Source organism: Accipiter gentilis, chromosome 10, assembly GCF_929443795.1.
Source record: "Accipiter gentilis chromosome 10, bAccGen1.1, whole genome shotgun sequence".
Taxonomy (NCBI): domain Eukaryota; kingdom Metazoa; phylum Chordata; class Aves; order Accipitriformes; family Accipitridae; genus Astur; species Astur gentilis.
In genome coordinates this window covers 3990882-4013464 of record NC_064889.1, presented here as the reverse complement: position 1 = coordinate 4013464, position 22583 = coordinate 3990882, and the positions used below count along the sequence as shown (strand labels likewise).

General features: G+C 54.7%; 4 protein-coding genes across 9 annotated transcripts; 3 read left to right on the top strand and 1 right to left on the bottom strand.

Moving 5' to 3' along the window:
* The first annotated feature begins 662 nt into the window (after window positions 1-662).
* Window positions 663-3765, top strand: RPP25 (ribonuclease P and MRP subunit p25). 2 transcript variants are annotated; one of them, XM_049812667.1, is made up of 2 exons: window positions 663-1623; window positions 2099-3765. In XM_049812667.1, the coding sequence occupies exons 1-2, from the start codon at window positions 1039-1041 to the stop codon at window positions 2339-2341; spliced, it is 828 nt and encodes a 275-aa protein (XP_049668624.1). In that variant the 5' UTR covers window positions 663-1038; the 3' UTR covers window positions 2342-3765. The 2 variants fall into 2 exon arrangements, with proteins under 2 accessions (XP_049668624.1, XP_049668625.1); XM_049812668.1 differs by having other exon boundaries at window positions 663-2217.
* A 1003-nt stretch (window positions 3766-4768) lies between these two features.
* LOC126043801 (cytochrome c oxidase subunit 5A, mitochondrial) lies at window positions 4769-12926 on the top strand. The gene is made up of 5 exons (XM_049812670.1): window positions 4769-4904; window positions 8604-8720; window positions 9824-9945; window positions 11329-11451; window positions 12763-12926. The coding sequence occupies exons 1-4, from the start codon at window positions 4820-4822 to the stop codon at window positions 11440-11442; spliced, it is 438 nt and encodes a 145-aa protein (XP_049668627.1). The 5' UTR covers window positions 4769-4819; the 3' UTR covers window positions 11443-11451; window positions 12763-12926.
* A 653-nt stretch (window positions 12927-13579) lies between these two features.
* On the top strand, window positions 13580-18607 carry FAM219B (family with sequence similarity 219 member B). Of its 5 annotated transcripts, XM_049812775.1 has the most exons (7): window positions 14485-14816; window positions 15003-15140; window positions 15429-15531; window positions 15824-15914; window positions 16302-16403; window positions 16701-16749; window positions 17301-18607. In XM_049812775.1, the coding sequence occupies exons 3-7, from the start codon at window positions 15465-15467 to the stop codon at window positions 17457-17459; spliced, it is 468 nt and encodes a 155-aa protein (XP_049668732.1). In that variant the 5' UTR covers window positions 14485-14816; window positions 15003-15140; window positions 15429-15464; the 3' UTR covers window positions 17460-18607. The 5 variants fall into 5 exon arrangements, with proteins under 5 accessions (XP_049668731.1, XP_049668730.1, XP_049668732.1 ...); XM_049812774.1 differs by lacking the exons at window positions 14485-14816; window positions 15003-15140 and adding an exon at window positions 13580-13648 and having other exon boundaries at window positions 16326-16403; XM_049812773.1 differs by lacking the exons at window positions 14485-14816; window positions 15003-15140 and adding an exon at window positions 13580-13648.
* A 330-nt stretch (window positions 18608-18937) lies between these two features.
* MPI (mannose phosphate isomerase) lies at window positions 18938-22543 on the bottom strand. Its single transcript, XM_049812772.1, has 8 exons — window positions 22435-22543; window positions 21961-22088; window positions 21457-21657; window positions 21228-21369; window positions 20867-21049; window positions 20567-20740; window positions 20206-20414; window positions 18938-19731 (listed from the first exon to the last, which is right to left on the bottom strand). The coding sequence occupies exons 1-8, from the start codon at window positions 22448-22450 to the stop codon at window positions 19513-19515; spliced, it is 1272 nt and encodes a 423-aa protein (XP_049668729.1). The 5' UTR covers window positions 22451-22543; the 3' UTR covers window positions 18938-19512.
* Window positions 22544-22583: the final 40 nt, after the last annotated feature.

The window sequence follows — 22583 nt, the reverse complement described above, 5'->3', positions numbered from 1 at the left end:
AGGGTCTGGGAGAGCCGCGGGGAGAGGGAGGGGTGGGCAAGGAGGAGGAGGAGGAGGGAGAGAAATCACCCGTGAAAACAGGGCCACTATGCCATCTGCCAGGATTTGTCCTGCCCACGGGTCCCGGTACCTTCTCTTATGGCTAATAAGGGTTGAGCTCCTGCTCCAAAGTACTCCCCAAAGTACCTCCCGCATCTCCATGCCATCCCCGCGGCGCAGCGTGGCCGGCAGTCCTCATCCCCCTGGGGATGGTGTCGGGGAGAGGGTGCAGGGGAGGCAGGCAGGGAGGCAGGCAGGCAGGCTGCCTGCACTCTGCTGACATTTGCAGTTAGCAGTTGGCGTCCTTGAGCGGAGCAAGCACCGAAAGAAGGGACCAGGTTCTCTTTAAGGGGGCAGGACTCTGGGAGCATCATGAAGGCAAGAGGGAGCTTCTCCCTCTGCCTTCCACCTTCCTCTCCTTCCCTTCCCTTCCCTGCCTTCTGCTTCCCCGCCTGCACGCTCCCGGCCGGGGACCAGGGCTCCCTGCCCACCCCTTCGCCTTCGCTGCCTCTCGGTGCTGAGCAGGGATGAAGGCAGGAGCTGGGTGCTGGGATGGGAGGCTGAGCGAGGGGAGGAGGAGGGGAGGAAGGGGAGGGAGAGGGGGAGGATCTGCTAATTACACAGAACAGCTCTGGGGGCTGCTGAAGTCCAGAATGAAGCAAAGAGCAGCAGAAGCAAGTGCTGCAGTGGGAGCGGAGGAGCCCAAGCATCGCCAAGAGCCGGAGCCGGCCGTCGTCCCCACCGGGAACAACCAGGGGCACGCAGGGGATCCTGCAGCCCCGTCCCCCCCGGGAGACAGCCTCTGGCACGGCTACCGAGCTCGCTGCCATCTCCTCCGCAGCCAGCCCCAGGCGAGGAGAGGGGAAGGGACTGGTGGTCCCAGGGACGCAGGGTTAAACTCAGCCCTCCCGCGGGCTGGGTGGGAGGGCAGCGGAGCCAGCCCTGCCATGGTCCCGGGGGGCTAGGAGCCCGAGCGGATCCACCGGGAAGGGGTGAAGGATGGCTGCCGAAGGAGGGAGAGCCAAGCCCGTCGCCCAGTCCAGGATGGAGAACTTCCGAAAGGTGAGGACCTCAGAGGAGGAAAGCCCCTTGCCCTTCCCCGACCTGCCCCCAGACGTGGTGGAGATGAAGGTGAAGGAAGGCAGCAAGATCAGGAACCTGATGAACTTCGCCATGGCCCAGATGGAGCTGAAGGGCAGCCGTCAGATCATCTTCAGCGGTTGCGGCAGGGCGGTCACCAAGACCATCACCTGCGTGGAGATCATGAAGCGGAAGCTGGGAGGTCTTCACCAGGTCACCAAGGTACGCTACAAAACCTTGCTGGAGGTCTGGGAGAACCAGGACCCTCTGCCCGGTGGTCCAGCACAGAACCTGACCGTCCATAAGAACGTCCCCTCCATCTGCATCCTGCTCTCCCGAGACCCCCTGGATCCCAACCAGACGGGCTACCAGCCCCCGGAGCCCCAGCAAGGGCTGGGGACGCAGCTCGGCGAGGCAGGAGAAGACACGTCGGGCTCCACCGCCAAGGGGCTGAAGCGGCCCCTGCCACCTCCCCGCGAGGAGCTGCTGACCAAGAAGTTGCAGGTACAGGCACCCGACAGCCCGAGGGGCTCGGGGACCACCGACCGCCAGCCGGACCACCACCACTGACCCCACCACCTCCTGCCCCAACCAGCCATACGCCGGGTATATATAGGCAGGAATCTGCCCTCTATATGGGCAGGAGATTGTATGCTGGAGAAACTCTGAGCGTTTTTTAGCTGCTTTGCTTGGAGAAAGGCAGTGCGAAGCCTGTGTCACGCTTGCTCCAGGTTCACTGGTGTGCTGCAGGCTCCCCGCAACGCATCCCCACTCGCTGCCGCTGCTCCGGCTGACCCCCGTGCATGGGGGCTTGCTGCTGGGGGGGGTACCTTGTCCCCAGATTTGGGGTGAGGTCTAAAGGGTTAAACCTGCCAGCTCTGGGTTATGGATTGAGGCAGGGGAGGATGTGTTGGGGGCAGCTGCTGACCCCATATTCAGCCACCGAGGGGCAACGCCACCACCAGCCACCTTTCTGCAGGGACTTCCACGGAGCCGGAGCACCCGTTGCCTTTCATCGAGGGGTGTCCAGACCAGGGAAGGTGGCTGCACGTCACCGCTCCCCATTGCTACATCTCAGCCATCAGGAAAGATGGTTTTGCCCCAAGCCCATTGGAGTAATACCTTCATTATCAAAACCGTTGCAATTATGCCCGGCGAGGAGCTGTCAGGTTTATTAATGCCGGGCTCAGCGCCCCGCGGCACCGTGATTCATCCCGAATAAAACACACAAACAAGCAGACGGGTCGCTCCCTCTCTGCGCCCACAGAGCCGAGCGCTGCGCTGCCTGCCTGCGGGACACCAGAAGAAAATAAAACAACCCTTTTTCTTCTTCTCCCTGCATCAGATAATCAGGTCTTTGCTCTCCCGGAGGTGTTTGTAGGGTCTGGAGCTGGGGTGAAGCCCCCATGTCGGGAGCCAGAGGTAGTGGGAGCGTTAGGTGGGTTGTTGTCGTGGCTGGATGCGGTGCCCGGCACAGGACAAGGAGGATTTTGGGGTTGTGGGCTTGGCTGCAGAGCCCCCGCTGTGGGCTGGCTCCCTGGGAAAGCCCTTTGGAGCAAAATCCCTGCTTCTTCCAGGGGTTAAATGGAAATGAATGGGAAATAAAAGCTCTTTAGAAATAGTTGAAATATGTCTATGGGAAGACGGGGTGGGGGGGGGGGGGATATCATCTTGGCTGCCGACCACAGCACAGATCAGCACAGATAAGGCTGCTGCCAAGCCAGGACAAGGGGATCCCAGCCAAATCCCGTGCCTTGGTGGAACGGGATCGGGGCCTCCTATGTACCCTGGCAGCAGCCTGGCCACCGCCGGCACAGCACAGCCTGGCAAAGCCCCTGTGCCAGCCCCCGCTGGCCAGCACAGCACGGATGGGGGGCAATGCGGGGAGGGCAGGGGATGGGTTCGGGGAGGCCAAGCAAGCCCCGATCCACCTGGTTCCCCTTGACCCAGCCCAGGCAGCCCCCGGGAGCACCGCAGGATGAATTAAATCGGTATTAATGAGCGTACCCTTCCCAAAAGCCAGCCGGGAGGGATGCTCTGGCTGCAGCCGCATTATCTCCCTGCTTCGCTCCCCGCTCTCCGGGGACGGCAAACATCCCCTCTTTTGTCAAGGGCTTGCTTGGCAAGCGCTTCGCTTGGCTGGGAGCGGGAATGAAAGGAGACCAAAGGAGCGAGGAGGAGGAGGAAGCAGGGGTCTGTTTTGTTTGGTGATGACCTTGTTATCTCCCTCAGCAGGCAGCTGCTCCTCCGGGCCAGAAGCTCGCGCTTATCTGCCCTGCCACAGATTGATTCACTTCACTTATCTGTCATCGTGTAGTTGAATATTAATTTCCAATTGTTCTTTTTCAACGATTATTTTTTGTGGGTTTGGGGGTTGGGAAAGCTTCAGACTCTATCCAACCCAGCAACGGCTCTTCCCTGCCTCCTCTCTCCGGTGCAGACACCACTCAGGTTCAACCCTCTGCCCTACACGCAAGCTGGAGCACCAGGTATAGGCTCCTACCCCAAATGTATTAAAAATCATGCTAATAAATAAAACCCTCTGTAAACACTTCGATTGGAGCCTAAAGACTGTCACAGCCACGCAGCTGAGAACTAACAGCCCTTCACCTCCCCAACCCTGCCCCACTGCTGCCATCTCACATTGCTCCCAGCAAGGAGAAAGAAAAAAAATAAATCACTCATTTCTCATTATTGTGTTAATGTGCAAAATTATTTTTAATTGATTTTATACGCAGGCAATTCCCCATCTTGGGGGCAACAAGAGCCCGGGGATTTTGCACTCCTCACTTTGCTGGCTGTTAACCAAGGATATCCTGCATGAGAAAATGGTTAAAAAACCCAATGACTATAACCCAAAATACGAAGCATTTAAAGTAGCACGATGACATCTGGCTCCGCAGGGTCCTAAGGGGACGTGGCGAGCAAAATTATCACGATGATCTTGCGCCGCGCTGCCGAGGGACAGCCCCAGGGTGCCTGCCAAGAACCATTTTGGGGGCAATTTTGCGAGCCCAGCGGTGGCCGAGTCAGCCCTACCCTCCTGCTAGCACATGGGGCGATGGAAGCGGGTGGCAGCACCCCACGGTTAGAGCCTACGAGGTTTGGGGACAAGGATGCGAGGGAGGGTGCCTTTCTGAGGGCCAGATCTGGCACTGGAACAAGAGCCACGGGAAGCCTTGAAGAGCTGCTGGATACTGCAGCCAGGCCCAGGTCCCATTTTCCCCTCACTAGGAAGAAGTCAGGACATTTTCCCTTGCCGCAGTTGGCAGCGCACAGCCATCACCAGCACGGGCAGGGAAAGGCCCCCCTCGCTTCCCTGTGGCCCTCATCCACGATGTGTGGGAGCCCACACCGGGGCCATACCTACATAAGCTCGGTTAACAGGGTCGCCGGGCCACACGCGGGCGGCATCACACCCACCACCACCCAAAAACAACCCCTAAAACGCCCCGAGGAGCCGCAGCCACGTCCCTTCATGAGGCGGGACAGCCACCCGGCTGCCCCCAACCCACCCCGGCCCCGCTACAAAATGGCGGCCGGCACCGCCCCACGGGCGACGCTCTACGCTCCGCCCCTTGCGGCCTTCCCGCCGTCAAACGCGGCGGCGCGGTGTGTCCCCGCGGCGCTGCCGTAGCCGCCGCCTCCTTCTCTCCCTCTCCGCCCGCCCGCCGCCGCCCGGTGCTGCCTCCCCGCCGCCATGCTGGCCGCCGCCGCCGCCATCCTCCGTCGCTGCGCCGTCTCCGGCCTCCACGCCGCCGTCCGCCGGCCCGCCGGCCCCGCAGGTGAGCGGTTCTCCTCCCCGCGGCGTGCTTCCCCCCGCCGCCTAGCCCCGATGAGCTTACCCCGGTTCGGTTCGGCTCGGCACCCCCCTCCGGAGGCGGCGGGGCCCGGCCGGTGGCGCCGTGTCCTTGCAATGACCCGCCGGCATCACTCGAGGGCGGGCCGCGCCTGCGGCCTAGTGCGCGCCGGCCCCCCCCCCCACCGGGCCGGGCCCGGCCGTTGCCCGGCTCCGGTTGCCCCCGGTGATCCCCCCCCCCCACACACGCCCGTACCGGCCCCGCCGCCTCCTGAGGGGGCGGCCGCCGGGCCCCGTTCCTGGCGGCTGCAGCGGCGGCGGCGCTCTCCCCGGGCCTCCCACGAAGGTGACATTGACGGAGGTCGCCGGTGACCTCCGTAGCCGAGCACCGAGCCCACCCCGGGGACGATCGGGTCGGGCCCTGCTCCAGCTCCAGGCCTCGTTCTCCTTATTAACACCCAATTAATAGGAAAAGGAAGACAAGCAGGTGGGGGAGGATGCGGGGTGAATGCCGAGAGGGGAACCGGAGCTAAAATGCCGAGACTGTGGAGAAGGCAGTGCCTGCGCAGCTGGGTTCATAGCTAATTAACAGCTCATTAAGAGATGGCGAGCGTGTTTGAAACGCTCGCAGGGCTGTGTGACTCTCTCCTGTAGCACGTGGGAATTAACACAGTTGCTGGAGGAAGTGTATTGCTGCTTTTTTTTTTTTTAAAAAAAAAACCAAACAAAAGTAATAAGCGGTCGTCGTTCTGTTTGCACGCTGGGATTTCTTGGCTACTTCTTAAAAAACTTTAAAAAAAAATAATAAAAAATCCATCAAAATTCTTCGCTTGCAGTGCCTTTGTGCTCCTGCTGAACCCCGCGGAGCTGCTCGTGGCCCTCTCTTCTCTGCGCCTTTGCTAACGAGCAGGCTCCATGTTCTTTTCCAAGGTCTTGTATTACAAACACCTCGCTTAACACTTCTGACCCGGTTCGCCTTTGCGGGCGAGCCTCGGGGAGTTGTGTTTCGGCGAATCTCATGCGTTGGGTTCATCTCGTGAGCCCGTGGGTTTAGGTCTACGTTATATAATGCTGCAAAATGTTCTGCACGTAACGCACACGCGCCCCTGGGCTCCTCGTTGCCGCTCTTGCCTTGTTCAGTAAATTGATGCTTGTCTTGATGCATGTTTGTCTTCCGTGCTCATTAACAGAGAAAGCCGACAAATTCTGGCACTTGGAGAAGCTTTAACACGTGTTTACACAGTATTAGATGATTTTAGGCTTCTCAGGCGCTTGAAGCTGGTTGAGTTCTCTTGAAAATGCGCCTCTGCAAACATACTTGCCCTTTGCTTCTTCCTTGAGTTGGAAGTCTCCACGTGGATGGGTTGGCGTGATCCGGCTGTCATGCACGCATCGTGTGTGTGACGGTGACCTTGATGGACCCCGCTGAAATGAGAGGCACCCAGATGGCTCCTGCGGTGCTCCTGCTTTGACAGAGTGGCTTGTGGAGTCTGCTCTCCAATATATAGATGTAAGCGTTAGTATGGAAAACAAAGGGTGATAAAGAAACGTAGCAGCAATTGAAAAATGCGTCCTGAAAATCTAGAGTTCAAATTCTGGTGATCTTTTTTATTTTTCTTCCGGGTCCTTTTAGTCTAACCATGTTGTTCCTTTGTTTAAGACTAAAGGGAATGGTTTTGTTGAGTGCTCGGTGGAAAGAGACTTTAGTTTTTTGACTTCAAGGAGGCATTTGAGAACCTCAATCTAGGCTTTTCTCAAACTGAGATTTGCTATTTCTCTGTAGGATTTGCTTTGTGTTTGGGGGGGGGGGGGGGGGGGGGAAGTGTTCTCCCCTAGATGGCCAGCATCTGAGGGCTTTTCAGCAGTGTCTTCTCAGTCCCTGCCTGGGTGCAGGAGCATTTACAGAGGAGTGTTCTTGCTCTGAGCTCAGCTGTGCATGTGATTTATTGGAGAAAGCAGGGTCAAAGATCTGGTTTGGAGCTGGGGAGGGGATGGGTAATCTCCCTACAGAACTGCAAAAGAGCATTATAATCCTGGCTTGGCCTGTCACTTACTTTTCCCTTTCCTAGTTATGTAGATAAAACAAATGAAAATATTTTCACTGTTGGGGAAGCATTGCATACACCAGAATTGCAGTGGAAATGTTGGACCATGTTAAATTTTAAAGTCGGGATTGCATTCTGATCTGGCTGTCATTTAATGAGACTAAAGACATTCCTTGAAATTGCTGTGTTCCATTCATTATGTTTTATGTAGAATTAGGATGCTGCTTCGCAGTAAGCTGTTCACTATGATCTTCAAAGTAGAAAAGCATATCTGGGAAGGATGCAAAAATGCAACCCAGTTTGGGGGTTCCTTCTTTTAAATAAAACTTTGGAGTTGGTCAGCGTGAGTGGTTCAAGCTAGGTTAAGAAAGAAAAAGTGACTAGCTGTATCTGACTTCCTCTGAAGTGGAGCTTCAGACTGCCAAGGTCATATCTGGTGTACGACCTCTCTGCAAATATTAGTGGAGTGAAATTACCAGCAGGGAAAGGAAGCAGTCTGTAACCAGGCTTGTGTTCTGCCCTTAAGGCAGCTTGCAGAGTGCTAGGACTCTGCACGGAGGACCCAGGACAGCTCTGATGCAGGTGGAGCTGGCTGTACCTTATGTTTTCGTTCCTTTTGAAAGACTGTTCCAACCTTTGTGATAGTGTTGTGCTTTACTAATTGTCAAATATTAATGCAGTTACAACCTTGAGGGCCAGGAGTTTTATCTTGGATAGATGCAGAGGTAGCAGTGATTTTTTTTTTTTTCTTTTTTCTTTTTTTTCCTCTCCTTCAACCCTTCAGTAGCCTGTTGGAAGAAATAGCTCTTGTCCCTTCGCTTTTAAGAGCCTATATAGGTGAGCTCAGGTCGTTTTGTGCAGGTCCCTAAAACCACTTTAAAACAAGCCTTCATCAGCTCAGAACTTGTGGTGGAATCAAAGACTTGCAGCTCGTTGCTGTTGAGTCATCCATCGAAGTCAGTCTGTTGGTTGGGAAATCTGCTTTTCCTGGATTACAAAAATCAGTTATGGAGCAATTTCAGGAGTAGGAAGTTACTCCAGAAAAAAACTTAAGTATTCATCTTAAGTGGGTAATGGTATAACTAATAGGGTATAGGGTTTTACTTCTGGAAGGAGTGCCACTGAAAAACTGATTCTTGTAGCTAAACTCACTGCATGGACAAGTTCTATGGTTTTGAGAAGGGTTGAATGTGGGGAACAGAACAGTCGTACTACTTTGGAGTGTCTGTTGCTGCAGTACATGTACGTCACGTTTCTCTGGCTTGCTTGGCCCTGGGAAGAAGGAAAATTACTGTATTTTACAGAAGTGAGGGTCTTGGAAAACTTCTCTTAAGGACTGGTTATACAGAATTGTTTTTCTCTTGCATTTTGCTCTCTCATTAAATAATCCTGCTCTGACCAAAGGGTCTGAGAACACTTTGGGAAGTCTGATGTAGAACAGAAAATATACACTTGGCCACAAAAGAAACAACTGATGTTTAATAAGCTATATTCATCCAGTGCTTATCCAGGCTGAGGACTGATCCAGACTGGCTGTAGTGAGTGAAATATGTATTTCATGGCTTTTGGTCTCCTGGTCAGGACTACAGTACAGTCATTTTCTGTTCGCTCGAAGTCTCTTCCTTTCTTTTTTCATTCAGCTGTACTGCATGCCCGCTGCTACTCTCATGGGTCACAAGAATCAGATGAAGAATTTGACGCTCGCTGGGTGACGTATTTCAACAAGCCAGATATTGATGCCTGGGAGCTCAGGAAAGGTATGTTGAGTGAAAAGGGAAGAGTAACGTGGAGTAAATACAACTGCTTTGTAACAGTTTTATGACGAGAAATAACAACTTACTTTTACTTTGCTATTGGAGAGCAGAAACAGTGAAAACTGGGAGTTTGGTTTAGGAGAGCAATCCTGCAAGTACCCAGTCAGGACAAGGCACTATGTGAACCTTATTTGTTCTGAGTTATCTGGCTGCTCCATGTGTACGTGTGGTTGGCGTGCAGCTGTTTGCTCAGCTCTGAGCCTGTTGCAGCAGGTGATGGCACCTCACCGACCAAACAAGCAGGTTGGAAGGAACCACGGCATGCAGAGTGAGGGAGAATGGGGGTACAAGACGGTGGGAGTCCGAGCTTTGTAAGTTTTAGTGCCCCAGAATATGCGTTTTAACATCTGGGTGGGAGGGAGAGAAATGTTTGCTCTGAGGAAAGTGCATTTGAGCTCAGCTGTTGCTTAGTGTGTAACCACACACATTTTTCTTTGGACTTTGACTTAATGGCTTGGCCATAGCTCACTGCAGATGGTTTGTCTGGCTGAGTCCAGTTGTTATTTGCTGTGGAGTTGCCAGCTCCTATTAAACTACCCCAATTAGGGCTTTAAACTGTGTGTGCATAACAGCCAGAGGGATCATTCCAGCATCACCTGCGTGACTAGGTGCTGGGCTCTTTCCCTTGGAAAGGAGAGGAAGGGAATAGACAGCAGCTCAAGTTCTAGTTTCATTACACCTCTAGGAATTAAGTCATTTGGATTGCTTAATGATTCCATAAGTCATGTGCTGTGGTACAGACACTGACTCCTTTTGGGAACATGGGTGAAACTGGCCCACTGGGATTTCATGTAATCCACTTAAAATCTGTGGTAGTGAGCAACAGTGAGAGAGAGAGAGAAGAGAAAAAGAAAAACCTTGGCGCTCTGTGTGTGTGTGCCCCCAAAACAGCAGTGAAAATTGTAATTGGCTTCTAATAGTGACTGGTGGAGTGGTAATACTTAATTTTTTTTCATGAGGTGGAGAAAAATAATGCTCAGCAGGTTCCTTTTGATAGTGCGATGAGCTGATACCAAGTTCCTCTTGGTGTTTCCTTGTATTCACAGGCATAAACACGCTTGTGGGTTATGACCTGGTTCCGGAACCAAAAATCATCGATGCAGCTCTGAGGGCATGCAGACGGTTAAATGACTTTGCCAGTGCTGTCCGCATCTTAGAAGTTGTAAAGGTGAGTGGAATGGTAGCCTAGGGTGTAACTGCTGTGTTTGCATAGCTGGGAGCCCAGCAGCAGAAGAGGTTTCCTTGGCTTACTGTTGGTGGTGCAAAGGGAAACCACTATTTCCTGCTGCCAGAATCAATAGCTTTGTCATGAGCACATGCTCAGTGGCTTGAAATAATTGTTTTGAGATATGAGTATTCAACAGCACAGCTTAAAGTATAACATTTACATTCATATTTTCCTTTTCCGATGCTGACTCTGGTGGGAAAGTCTTTAAGGATTTTTCTTCCTCCTTTTTTTTTTTTTTTTTTTTTTTTTTTTTTTTAATAAGCATTACTAGAAATAATCTCAAGCGAAGGCAGCTTACTGACCTCTTAAAGGACTGAATACTGAGCTGGCTGGGAGTAGTAACTCAGAAAGCTGCATAGGCTTGAAAAACAACATAAACCAACACCTTGAAACCTGAGCCCAGTCTTCACTTAACAGGGAGTTAAAGTGGGTGGGGATGGAAGCAGGAGTTCTATTTCAGTTGTAGAAGCCAGCAGCGGTGCTCTTCCAGCTGCCTTCTGTCACAAGTGAGGACTGGTGTGGAGGTCTTTGCTGCTAGCTGTCAAATACGCTTGCTTCAAACTTTACTCCACAATCAGTTGCTTCTTAGTTTGCCATTTCTGCTTTCTGCATGCTTCTGTAGGTGGTTTTAGAGACATCAGACCAATGGAAGAATCTTTGTATGTTGTGGGGTTTTTTCTTCCTGTCTTCTTGTCCCCACCATAAACGGACAACTCAGCTTATCACAACATGGGGACAAGTATATGCTCTTCCTGGAGCTCCACCTAAATATTACTCAAGGGGTGATGTTTTTCCCCTGATTTCCAAGCAAGTTAAATTTTCTCCCAAGTCTGCCCAAAAGCTGATTTCATTTTTCCTGTTTTACTGATTGGATATAATTTTCATTCCAAAGTGTAAGCAGTGTTTGGGCTGGTTTGCAAAGCATCCCTCACGGAAGGAGCGTGGCTTGGCCTGTAGTTTTGTGTGGTGGTACACACATGTCACAGGTCACATCAGTCTAGCGTTAAAGGGAAGAGTGTGAAGTGTTAAGAATAATCTGCAAATCCCCCAAAGGGGAGTTCAGCGTTATTCTAGGGTGCTTTGCAGCCACAGTTGATCGGTAGGGGGACTTCCCAGTATAGCTGTATACAAGCCTTGTTTACCTGATGCACAGGTAAAGCTGGGCTGTGCTCTCGTGTCCTGCAGGAGCTACCCTCATGAGCAGTAGGTGGGTCAGGCCACGGACCCTTTTGTGAACACACATCTTGATTGCAAACCTGACCGGTGTACAGTGGACCCTGACAACAGCTTGCTGTCAAAATAACACCATTCCTTTTCATTTAGGACAAGGCAGGACCTCACAAGGAAATCTATCCTTACGTTATCCAGGAACTTAGACCAACTTTAAGTGAACTGGGAATCTCCACTCCAGAGGAACTGGGCCTGGACAAAGCATAAACCTTATCGGTAAGGGTTGCCGTTGCTTCCGAGACACTCGGCCTGGGACTCATGTACCCTGAAACTCTCCTGGCAAAGACAGAGTCCTCTTCCTTTCCTTCACGGGTCTGTGAAAAAGTTCAAGCTTGTAATGTGATTCTCCAAATATCTGTATAACTACAGGTCTCCTTGAAAAGGTACTAACCCTTTTCAAAGAAGGCTTGGAAAGAGAACAGTGCAGTTGCTTGAGAAGGGATAGGGTGGTTGGCAACCATACCCGACCTCCCCAAAATTTCTAGATAGCGGTTGCCAAGACAACGGGTATTGCGGCACTTTGTTGGCAGCATGTTGACCTTTGCTCCTGTTCAGCTTGTCCCATAGAAGCATTTTTAGCAAATGGCAGGATCATTTCCACTGGATAGGCACAAACTTTCATTTTATTGTCACAGTCTAGCCAATTTAGAAAACTGGGAGACACTAATTACTAGCTTATGCTAGAAAATGAGCCCCACTGGTGGTAGTCACCCAACAACACCGAAGTTTCTTCATGTTATACTTAAAATAGCATCTTTCTCTGTAATTAAACACTACTTCGGAGGGCCCCTTGCTTACAGAATAAACACATCAGCTGTAGCAAGCTGGAGTTTAACTGATCTGTGTGCAGAATATCCTTTAGCCTCAATAGATAACTTCAGGAGCAGTGCATATAGTATTTCACATTGATTGCAGTGGCCTCAAGTCTCGGAAACCCACTTGTTTTACTGGCTTTCTAGAGCTGAACTTCTGAGTACTTCCTAAACTTGACATTCATGTCTCCATCATAAATACCAGCCTCTTAGACGAGCTGCAATGTATGAAGGTGGTGTTACTAAACGGCAGCTTTTCTGGTTAATGAGGATCTCTCATTAAGTATAGGCAAGACCTAATGCGCTCTAATCCCATACTAAAATTGAGCCCTAAACAAAAAAAACCTCATGGAAGTGAAGTTATGTAAAGGCAGTCTCTTAACTCAGTTTCTTTAGGAGATGGCCAGTGTCATATTCTTTTTTTAATATTATGCTTAGAATAGAGGTATTGGGTGTCAGCCTGCAAATAGCACTTAATTCTGGATCTTTAACTCCCTGCCCTCCTCCCTGCCATGGGATACCACGTCTTGGTGCAAGGGGTTACTGAGACAGCTGTGCTGGGAATGCAGTAACTGCATTTGGGGGCCGAGTATGATTAAACTGGGCTTTGAGTGTAAAAGCGAGCAATGGAAATAACTCGTTTGAGACCCCATGGAGACTTTGTGGAGATACCGGGCTGCTTATTTAACGGCTTTTCTGTTCTTTTCTGTTCCAGGTGCGTTACTCGAGCATTTTACTGATGCTACCTGATTGTACACAGTCGCCTGGAGACACAAATGTTAAAATATTACCTTATTTGAAATAACTTCTTCCTTTATTGAGTCACAATATATGTGATGTGAAGTTGGACCTAATAAAGGAAAGACTGGTTTGACTGATGCTGTGGGCTTTTTGTGATTCTTCTTGCTTTTACGGGGAAAAGGAAGAAACAAACTGTAAATGTGCTTTCCCGAGAGAGTACCCGTAAGAGCTTATAAATCATTATTTGCTTGGCAAAGCCTGTGTCCGTGGCCTTGCCCAAGCGCCGAGCTTCACCTTTGGGAAGGGACAGGTAAGGCAAGGACCTGCCCGGAGGTCACAAGAGGTGACCCTCTTGTACACGCACCTTTAGGGGGGAGGAGGAGGAGGAGGAAGGACTTGCAAAAATCCTCCTTGCCCTTGGAGCGGCCTCTTTGCCAGGGGTGCTGCCTGCTGCCAGGGTCGATGTTGCTCCGAAGAGCCCGTTTTCCACCTCGGTTCCGGCGCGGGCAGGGCTTTTGGCAAGAAGAAAAGAAGGCCAAAAAGGCAAATTCCTATGTTTTATTATTCCGGAAAAGGGAATTTTTGAGGAAAACGGGCGCTGATGCAGAGATCCGCTTCCCCATCGCCCGGCGGGTCCGGGGCGGAGCCTCCGGCTGCCGCATGCGCGGCGGGGGTGTGGCGAGGGGAGGGCACGATGTCCCCGCCTCTCATTGGTTGGGCCGCGCCGCCGCGCGTCGCCATTGGTGGCGGTGGGCGGGCGCGGTGGGCGGGCGCGGTGGGCGGGGCGGCGGGCGGCCATGGCGACGGGCGGTGGTGCCGCTCCCGCTGGGAGCGGAGGCGGCGGGCGGCGGGCAGCGGGGGTACGTGCGGGGCCGGGGGGGGTTTGGGGGGGTATGGGGCTGGGGTGTGGGCGGGGGGCAGTGCGGGGGGGGTGTACGGGGGGTATAGGGCCGGGGGGGGCTGTATGGGGGAATATATGGACAGGGGGTATGTATAGGGCTGGGGTGTGTGCCTGGGGCTGTATGGGGTATATGCGTATAGGGGCTATAGGGCTGGGGAGTGTGCATGGGGCTGTATGGGGTATATGTGTATAGGGGCTATAGGGCTGGGGAGTGTGCATGGGGCTGTATGGGGTATATGTGTATAGGGGCTATAGGGCTGGGGAGTGTGCATGGGGCTGTATGGGGTATATACATATAGGGGGTATAGGGCTGGGGTGTGTGCCTGGGGCTGTATGGGGTATATATGCATAGGGGGTATGTATAGGGCTGGGGTGTGTGCCTGGGTCTGTATGGGGTATATATGTATAGGGGCTATAGAGCTGGGGAGTGTGCATGGGACTGTATAGGGTATATACATATAGGCGGTATAGGGCTGGGGTGTGTGCCTGGGGCTATATGGGGTATATATGCATAGGGGGTATGTATAGGGCTGGGGTGTGTGCCTGGGGCTGTATCAGGTATATATGTACAGGGGCTATAGGGCTGGGTGTGTGCCTGGGGCTGTATGGGGTATATATGCATAGGGGGTATGTATAGGGCTGGGGTGTGTGCCTAGGGTTGTATGGGGTATATATGTATAGGGGCTATAGGGCTAGGGTGTGTGCCTGGGGCTGTATGGGGTATATATGTATAGGGGGTGTGTGCACAGCAGCCTGGGGTATATGCATAGGGGCCACTATGGGGTACGTGCTTCATGGGTATAGGGCTGGGGGGGGGCAGTGTAGGGCTGGGGCATAGGCACGGAGGAGCGATATAGGGGTAGAGCGCGTGCGTTTGGCTGTAAGGGTATAGGTGTAGAGGCATGGCGTAGGATAGGGGGGCTGTATAGGGAGGGGTATAGCACATACTGGGGGATACGGGGGTGTGGGCAGAAGTTTGCCGCCCGCCCGGTTAATCCCACTGGCTCGGGCGGCCCCGAATCCCTGCGCACGGAGTTATTCCCACGTGTAAGGCTCTGCCCTGCTAATTCCGGCTCAAGACACTGACGCGAATCCTGGTTTGTTGTGCTCTCCGATCACTGCCCCAGGTCCTCTGCGTTGTTGTTTCGTTGTTAACTGCTCCCTCTAATTCCCCATCCCTCCTGCACTGACTCTCTCCCCGTTTTCTGATTTTTCCTCTATTTTCTTCATCAGTTACTATATTTGTAGAAGCTCCCCCCCCGCCCATTGTCATTTAGCAGTGTTGGCTCTCCTTGATGATAAATGCCTTACAGATGGGGTGTGCTTTTCCTTGAAGCGTGAGGAGAAGCTTTGAAAGGCTCAAAACCCGTGGAGAAATTAAACTGGAGGATCCTTTATATTTTCTTTGATGAACTTGCTAGTTAAATTGCTTCCATCCCATATTCCTGGAGGTAGGCTTGCAAAGAAACTGCTGGTCACCACGTGCGCTTTTAATTTAGCATCGCCATTCCCAAATAATCCCTTCATCTGCTAATAGATCTGCTTATTCCTTTTCTCCTCCCTGCTCCGGCCGCGGCACAGGGCTGGGGAGGAGGAGCCGTCCCTCCCCAGCCAACGTGCTGGCAGATTTCCCTGCCGACGTTGAGTTCCCAAGGATGACCAGATGCTCTGAGCTGACTCCGGTTTACTTCATCCCCATAGAGAGATGCTCCTAAATATGCTTCTTTCCCTCTTTTTAGCTCATTTGGGCTGAAAACAAGAGGCTGAACAAGGCAATGGATGTGGTGGAGAAAAGGGGACCGTACATCATGAGCAAGCCTCCCTCCATTCATGCCAAGCTCCGTAAGTGATGCTCGGTGTCACCCCAGGGACTCCGCTGGGATTTGGGGAGTCATTTGCACCTCTGGCCCAGGGTGCGAGTGACCAAAAGCCCTTTTATTCCTTGGTGGGATAAAACCATAAAAACCCCCCAACATTAAAAAAACCCATAAAACCCCATAGGCGCTGCCTATGGAAAGCACTGCAATGCCCCCATGCTCTCCTTAGGACTGACCTGCAATGCCTCCCCCGCAAAAAAAAGACTCTTGGGGAGCGCTTGGGTATTTTTAGCTCTGCCCCTGTGCTTGGCTTTCAGAGAGGCAACGCGAGCTGGCAAAGGCAGCGCTGCGAAGGCAGGGGCTGCTGGGGGGACCCACGCCACACCAGCCGAAGCCGGCGGCTAAAAGGTCTGATCCCGTTTTTTCTTCTCCCGAGATATATTTTAACATTTCTTGGGGAGATTGGGGAACTCGGAGGATTAAAAAATTAGTTTGGGACCTTAGCCTGCTGGCTCCGTCGTGGCCGGCAAGCATCTGAGATAATAAAACTTTTCCTACAAAACTTGGGAGTTGCTCTAGCTGGGGGCATGCTCCTCCTTCTCTTTGTTTTGGGGATGGTTTGGTGTTAAGGATTTAATCAGGGAGCCTAGAGCTTAGATGGAGTTTATTCTTAGCTGGTGGCGGCCCTGGACAATGCCTGGGTGGGAAGGGACATTCAGGACCAGGATTCCTGCCCTGGCTCCTCAGTCCGTCAGCTCTGTGGCTGCATTTCCACACCCAAAACGTCTGTTACAGGCTCGCTCCTCTGCTTTCCTGCAGATCGGTGAAGTTTAACAAGGGCTACACGGCGCTCAGCCAGACGGCAGATGAAAACCTGGTCTCTCTCGATTCGGACAGGTGGGGACTGGGTGAATATCCCAGGATTTTTTTTTTGGGGGGGGGGGGGGGGGGGGGGGGGGGTGTTGCAGGCTCAGAGCTGGCTTTTTAGGGGGATTGATTTTCCTTGTCACTTGTAGAGCATCCCCAATGGCACTGGACACCTCTCGGGAGAAAAACACCCCTGTGGTCCCGGATTTAACAAATCCCTTGGGGTTATGCTGCTGGCTCTCTTTTTCCCCCTGAGATTCCCTTGTCTGCATCCCAAGCAAAGATGCCAATTTCTGGCTGGCTCTGACTGTTTCCTTCTTCTCTTAGTGACGGGGAGCTGGGATCCAGATGTTCCTCAGGCTACTCCTCTGCCGAGGCAAGTCCAGGGGTTTGACCCTGACGGCACGGTCCCTACGGGTTCCCTCGTCCCCATTACACCTCGGGTTTTGTATAGGGGCTGAAATGAAGCATGACCCTATGGGGTGTGTACGTGTGTCCATCTCGCAGAGCTCTGCTTTGCAAACTGCTGCTTCTGCTGCCCAATAGGTTTAAGCCATACATAAATGTCCCTTTTGCAAGCCCCGGCTGGCTATCACAGCTTCGCCCTTTGCACCTAAAGCATCATCTATCCCCAGACCCTGCAGCGGGGCAGCTGAAGCGCTCCGTCATACAAGGGTGTCACAGCCTGCGGGGTGTTTTGGGGTGCATGGGGCGTGCATTGGGGTGCTGCAACCCAGGAAAAGCTCTTTGGTCTCTTGCTTTTGTCTTCTCTGCTCTGGTTGTGCTGCTTCTCCCCACGCAAAGGCACTGGAGGGAGGATGCGATGCCCATCTTGCTCACAGCCCTACTCTTTGCAAGCCCTAGGACCTAAATTTTAACTAAACTGGGAGTAAGCAGCTCTTTTAACCTTCTTGGTTCCCCCCGCAGCAGGTGAACCAGGACCTGAGCCGGCAGCTGCTGCAAGATGGGTACCACCTTGATGAGGTTCCCGATGACGAAGATCTGGATCTCATCCCCCCAAAACCCATCGCCTCCTCTTCTTGCCCCTGTTGTTTCGGAGAAAATTTCTCCTGCGTGATCCAGTAGACGCCGCTCGGCCAGGGCCGTGCAAGAACAGGTCAAAAGCCAGCACTTTCTTTGTCCCGTGGGATGGCTGTCGGTGTCCATGTCCCACACCAGGATGGCAACACGAGGACTGAATGATGCTGCAATGCCGCTCGTGGTGAGCAGCAGCAACCAACCAACCCCAGAGGACTTTTCCTTACACTCAGCAATATCAGGGAGAGGTGGCCTGGTGACGTTCAGGTGGCCTGGATGGGACCTGTTGCCTGGCTGGGGTGGGGAGGGAGGAGAAGCAGGAGCCCAGGCACCTCCATGGGGGTGTAAAGGGAAGGAATTGGGAGGTGCAGCAGCAAACGCTCTTCTGTTTGTCTGACCTCCTCTTTTCCTCCTTTAATTGGCCACATGGAGGATTAGGACCTGGCCCCAGACACAGGTTACCCTTCCCAGCCCTCCCTAACGAAGACGTAGTTGATGGTGGGGTCAAACTGCCGTAGTGTGGGACCAGGCTGGGAAGCCCCGAGACCCCTTTTCTATTTATTTTCGTTTTAGTCACGCCTCCTCCCTGGCAGACTGAGGCCAGGCCAGCAAGGCTGGGGTCAACACAGGCTGGCAGAGAGCTGTTTCATTTACCTATCTCATGCTGCTTGCAATTAATTGCTGCTGGCTTCCCTCCTCCCAAAGCCTGGGCTGTCCTGAACCAAAGACAGCAGCTTCAACGGAGAAGATGGGAGGAACCCAGCGGAGCAGATTGGAGCAGGCTGCTGAGCATTAAGCGTCTGCGTTTCTTGCATCCACCAGCAGCTACTGCTCAGGCTGGGACCTCTCCGCTTTCCACCTCTCGAGGGACCCGTTAAATTCTGGATTTGAAGCTAATGGCTTCTTCCAGTTCTCCCCAAAGCTGCTTTGATGCAGGCGAGGGGCAGCCCAGACCCCCCCTGCCAGCTCTGCACGGCTCCTTTTGGGTGCAGATTTGGGGTGGCTGGGGAGTCTACCTGCTGTGAACCTTAAAAGCTGCCTTAAATCACGGTCCTGCTCTACTACATAGAGGACAATCAGCTGCTTATAAAGAAACCTTATTTAAATATTTCATATCTAGAGATGTGAGCTGGTTTTTTTTTATTATTATTTTACTTGTTAAAGGGAGCACTCAATAAACTGGATCTCATTACTCAGAGGGTGTGTTGGTGCTGTGGTGGGGGGCTGAGCCACACTCCCCCCAGCAGCACTGCTTGGGAGGGCTCCTTCCCTGACCCTGGTGCATTTTTGGAGTGATATGATTTCCCTCATCACATTTTACCCCGGTGTCCTGTTTCCCTGCGGAGCTGCCGTGTCGCCCGGTCTGATGCTGCTGTTGGGGCGATGGGGTGAAGGTCGCAGCCAGCGCTGGGGGGTGGGGAATGCCAGAGCTGCCCCCAGCCTCCTCCAGTCCCCGAGCGCCGCAAACACCAGTGCTTCTTCCCGTCCTCCTCCTGCTCCCTACACCATACTGTCCTGCGCCAAGGACAAAGTCACCACTTTATTCACAGCACTGGAGGCTCTCCAGCTCCATCACCCTGCCAAGCAGCCCCCTTTTTACAGCCAGGGAAGGGGTGACATGGCTCAGAGGACTGCCTGCCATCGGCCAGGCTTCGGAAGAGCCCACCAGGCACCCAGGAGCAGCAGAAAGCCTCAACATCGCATTCGCAGGGAGAAGCAGCAGGTCCTAGAAGCCAGGCAGAGATGCTTGAGACCCGGAGTGCAGAGCTCAGGCCCCCCTGCTGCTTCTCGGTGAGAAGGAAGGGGGGAAAAAAACCTAATAAAAGGAGTTGCCATATGGCATTAGGAGCACCCGGAGGGGATGATGCTACAGGGACGCGGCTAACGAGCTGTGAGGGAAGATGCTCTTCCTCTGCCCACTGTGCTCCACACCACATCCAAGGAGTCGACTCGTGGAATTGCTCTTTCTACGCATCGGGTGTGGGCTGGTTTGGGGGTTTAACAGATGGAGGGGAAACTTCCAAGCAAGATGACTTTGCCCAGGCCAGTTTCTATCTACTCAAATGTGGAGTGATGTGGGGGGAAGCATCCCAGGTCCCGCTCAGAGGAGGCAGCAGGCTCGGAAGAGCAGCATCCCATCCGGCGAGGAGAGGTGGAGGGAGATGCTCTCGTTAGCAGAGATGAAGAGCACGGAGCCACGACGCAGAGTCATTTCGGAGGCTGCAGCTGTGGAGGTGCCCACGGCTGTCCCTTGGATCACCAGCAAGATGCTGGCAGAGTCCATGGCAGAGACGAGGTACAGCTTGATGGAGGGGGGGATCTGCAATGGAAAGGGTCACCGCGGCTTGAGTCTGCTGCAGATTTTCTTCTCTTCGGAGAGCTGGAAGGGGGTGATCCCTGTTCCCTGCTGCAGCCTTTGCTGTGCCCAGGCCACCCTGCACCCGCAGCAGCCCAAGCCCAGGGACCTCAGCTTAGCTGAGGACACCCAAGCTGCACCCCTGAGACCTATTCCTGGTTCTCCCTCTGCCCGGAGCTGCTGGAGAAGGTGAGCATGCTCCAGGCAGGGGAAACAGAGGAGGGAGAGGAGCCTGCAGCGCTGCCCGGGGATGACACAAGCATCCCCAGCAGCCCCAAGCATCCCTCCATCCTCACTGGGGCACTAGCTACAAGGGCGAGCAAACCCGTGCCAAGAAAACCCCGGCCAACACCGAGATGTCCTACCAAGAGCACAGCCGAGACGGGAGACAGCCGGTGTTCCCCGCCACGTCCCCAAAGAACACCCGTCGCCGCTCACCTCTATCCTCATGATGGCAAAGTCTGGCACGGGCGGGTCGTAGAGGTAGACGCTGGGGTCGAGCTGGCTTTGCGCAGCCGGGAAGATCTTGGAGCTGCTAGGTGCTGGCGTGTAGTTGAGCATCTCGCACAAGGTGAGGACGTCAATGAATTTGGGGGTGAGCCCGGCGCGCACTGTGTTATCCGAGCATGCCATGCACTCCACGCAGTCTGTGGGGATGAGGCAGCACCGTCAGCCCACCCCAGCCCTCCCGCACATCCCGGGGCGGGGGGGGATCCAACCTCGTGCAGGAGGCCATGGCCACCCTGGGGGGACAGTCCTTGCGGGGTCTCGGGTTGGGAAAGCCCACCACCATGCTCACCTCCGTGCAGGTAGGCGTGGGGCTCGTTGGCTCCCAGGAACATGGCCTCTCCCGGCTCCAGCTTCACCAGGTTGAGGAAGTAAATGGTGAAGCAGCCGATGTCCCCCGGGTACTGTGAGTGCAGCCGCAGCAGCAGGTCCCCGTTGCTCCCCGACGTGTCCTTCCCTTCCGCCGCTGTGTGGGTAGAGAGACCAGGCATGATACTGGGGAAGTGGGTGGGGGGTGCCCCGTCCCCTCCCCTAAACACAGCCCCCCCCCCAAAACCATTCTGGGGTGCCATGGCGGGCAGAGAGGACCCACCTTCCTGGGAGATCCTCTTCACCAGCATGTTCAGCTGGTCGACAAAGAACTTCTTCTCACTCTTCATCAGGCGGGTGAAGCAGACGCGGAGGGCGGCCGAGACTCCGCGGGGGTCGTCGCTCCCGCTGCGCTCCAGCTGCTCCGCCGCCACCTCCCCGATCAGCGCCCGCAGCTCGGGGACGCCTGCCAGGGTGGCCAGCCCAAGTCATCCCTGGTGGCTGCCACTACGGGGGAGCCCAGCAACCACACCCCCCCCCATCCCAAGGTAGCACAGCCACCATCCCCATCCTGAACCCGCCGCAGGGAGGGAAGGTGGCACCAGGGGTCCGACCTCGTGACCGCCCTCCCTCGCCATCCTTACTCTGGAGGAAGGAGACGATTTCCTCCACCGGCCGAAAGCCGCACAAGCCCTCGAAGGGGGTGAGAGCGATGGCCATTTCGGGCTTGTGGTTGGCGTCGGGGTAGTGCTCGGGGAACTGGGCGTGCAGCTTCACCGCCAGCTCCTGGAGAGGGGGGCAGAGGAGCTGGGTGACCTCCCTGGGGACACGAGGTCCGGCCAGGGCTGTCCCCCTCCCCAGGGCTCTCCCTACCTTGTTGGGGTGCGCCTGGATGGAGAGGGCGGTGTTGACTGACAGCACCTTGAAGAGGAAGGGCAGGCGACCCTGGAAGGCGTCCTTCACCTTCGCCCCCAGGCAGGCAGGATTGTCGGCGATCCACTGGCCCAGGGTCTTTTGGGGGATGCGGTTATCCCGGATGACGGCATCGCCCCGGGGGTGCGCACCCATCCACAGCTGCGGGAGACAGCCAGACGGACGGACCCCTGAGACGGGCAGCCAACGGGGATGACTTGGGCTTTTCTCAAGGCTGCTTGGCCCCGGACTCAATCGATGCAGCCAAGGTGGCTCCCTCGGGGGCTGAGTCACGCCGGGCTTCTCCTCTCCTCCTCCCAGGGCAGCCCCGCAGGCCCCCCAGGGCTCCAGGGGACCGGGAACGACCAGGGGATCCCCATCCCTCCCCAAGCCGGCGAGAGCCGTGGCCGGCTGGGGACGGACACACCGATGGGACAGACGCAAGGCCGGGACGGACATACTCACCTCCGCGTAAGGCCGGTCGGGCTGGATCTGGACCAGGGGGTCACTGCTGGCCAGCAGCTTGGCCACCTCGCTCTCCAGCCCCACCTTCCCCCAGGAGTAGCTCTGCACGGCGCAGGAGAGGGGAAACACTGTGGGAGTGGGAAGCCAGACATTGAGGGGGTGGGGGGGCAGAAATAACTCTCTCCCCCCTCCCCCCTCCCCAAAACCCACCCAAGCCATCTGGTGGGGGGGGTGACAGGGGGCCAGGGCAGGGTGGGGGACAAAGGGGGTGTAGTTTTTTTTGGGGGGAGGGGGGCAATTTAATCTCTTTCATCATATAAGGGGGGCCTCTGCCCCACCGCCCTGGGGGTCCCCGGTGGTGTGTGTGTGTGGGGGGGGGGGTCTCCATCCCCGTGGGCCTGCCCTGCCCACCCGAGATTTCCCCCCCGCCCCCCCGTCCCCAGGGAGCTGCCCTGCCCGCCGGGCCCCTCTCACCGCGGATCTCCGCCATGGTTCCACCGGCAACGGGAGGGCACGGCGGGGCAGGGCAAGCCGGGAACCGTAGTCCCTATAGCGGCCATAGGAGACACCCCCCCCCCCCCCTCCACCCCCGCCTCTCCGTGTGGTGCACGGCCCCGCCCATA

Coding starts and splice junctions, on each gene's coding strand:
- FAM219B (XM_049812773.1), top strand. CDS start 13,586: ATGGCGACGGGCGGTGGTGCCGCTCCCGCTGGGAGCGGAGGCGGCGGG. Junction 15,532..15,823: donor CTCCATTCATGCCAAGCTCC/GTAAGTGATGCT, acceptor CTTGGCTTTCAG/AGAGGCAACGCGAGCTGGCA. Junction 16,750..17,300: donor CAGGCTACTCCTCTGCCGAG/GCAAGTCCAGGG, acceptor TTCCCCCCGCAG/CAGGTGAACCAGGACCTGAG.
- LOC126043801 (XM_049812670.1), top strand. CDS start 4,820: ATGCTGGCCGCCGCCGCCGCCATCCTCCGTCGCTGCGCCGTCTCCGGC. Junction 4,905..8,603: donor CCGGCCCGCCGGCCCCGCAG/GTGAGCGGTTCT, acceptor TTTTTCATTCAG/CTGTACTGCATGCCCGCTGC. Junction 8,721..9,823: donor TGCCTGGGAGCTCAGGAAAG/GTATGTTGAGTG, acceptor TTGTATTCACAG/GCATAAACACGCTTGTGGGT.
- MPI (XM_049812772.1), bottom strand. Junction 21,370..21,456: donor TCCAGGCGCACCCCAACAAG/GTAGGGAGAGCC, acceptor CCCCCTCTCCAG/GAGCTGGCGGTGAAGCTGCA. Junction 20,415..20,566: donor CCACGCCTACCTGCACGGAG/GTGAGCATGGTG, acceptor TCATCCCCACAG/ACTGCGTGGAGTGCATGGCA.
- RPP25 (XM_049812667.1), top strand. CDS start 1,039: ATGGCTGCCGAAGGAGGGAGAGCCAAGCCCGTCGCCCAGTCCAGGATG. Junction 1,624..2,098: donor TGCTGACCAAGAAGTTGCAG/GTACAGGCACCC, acceptor ACCTTTCTGCAG/GGACTTCCACGGAGCCGGAG.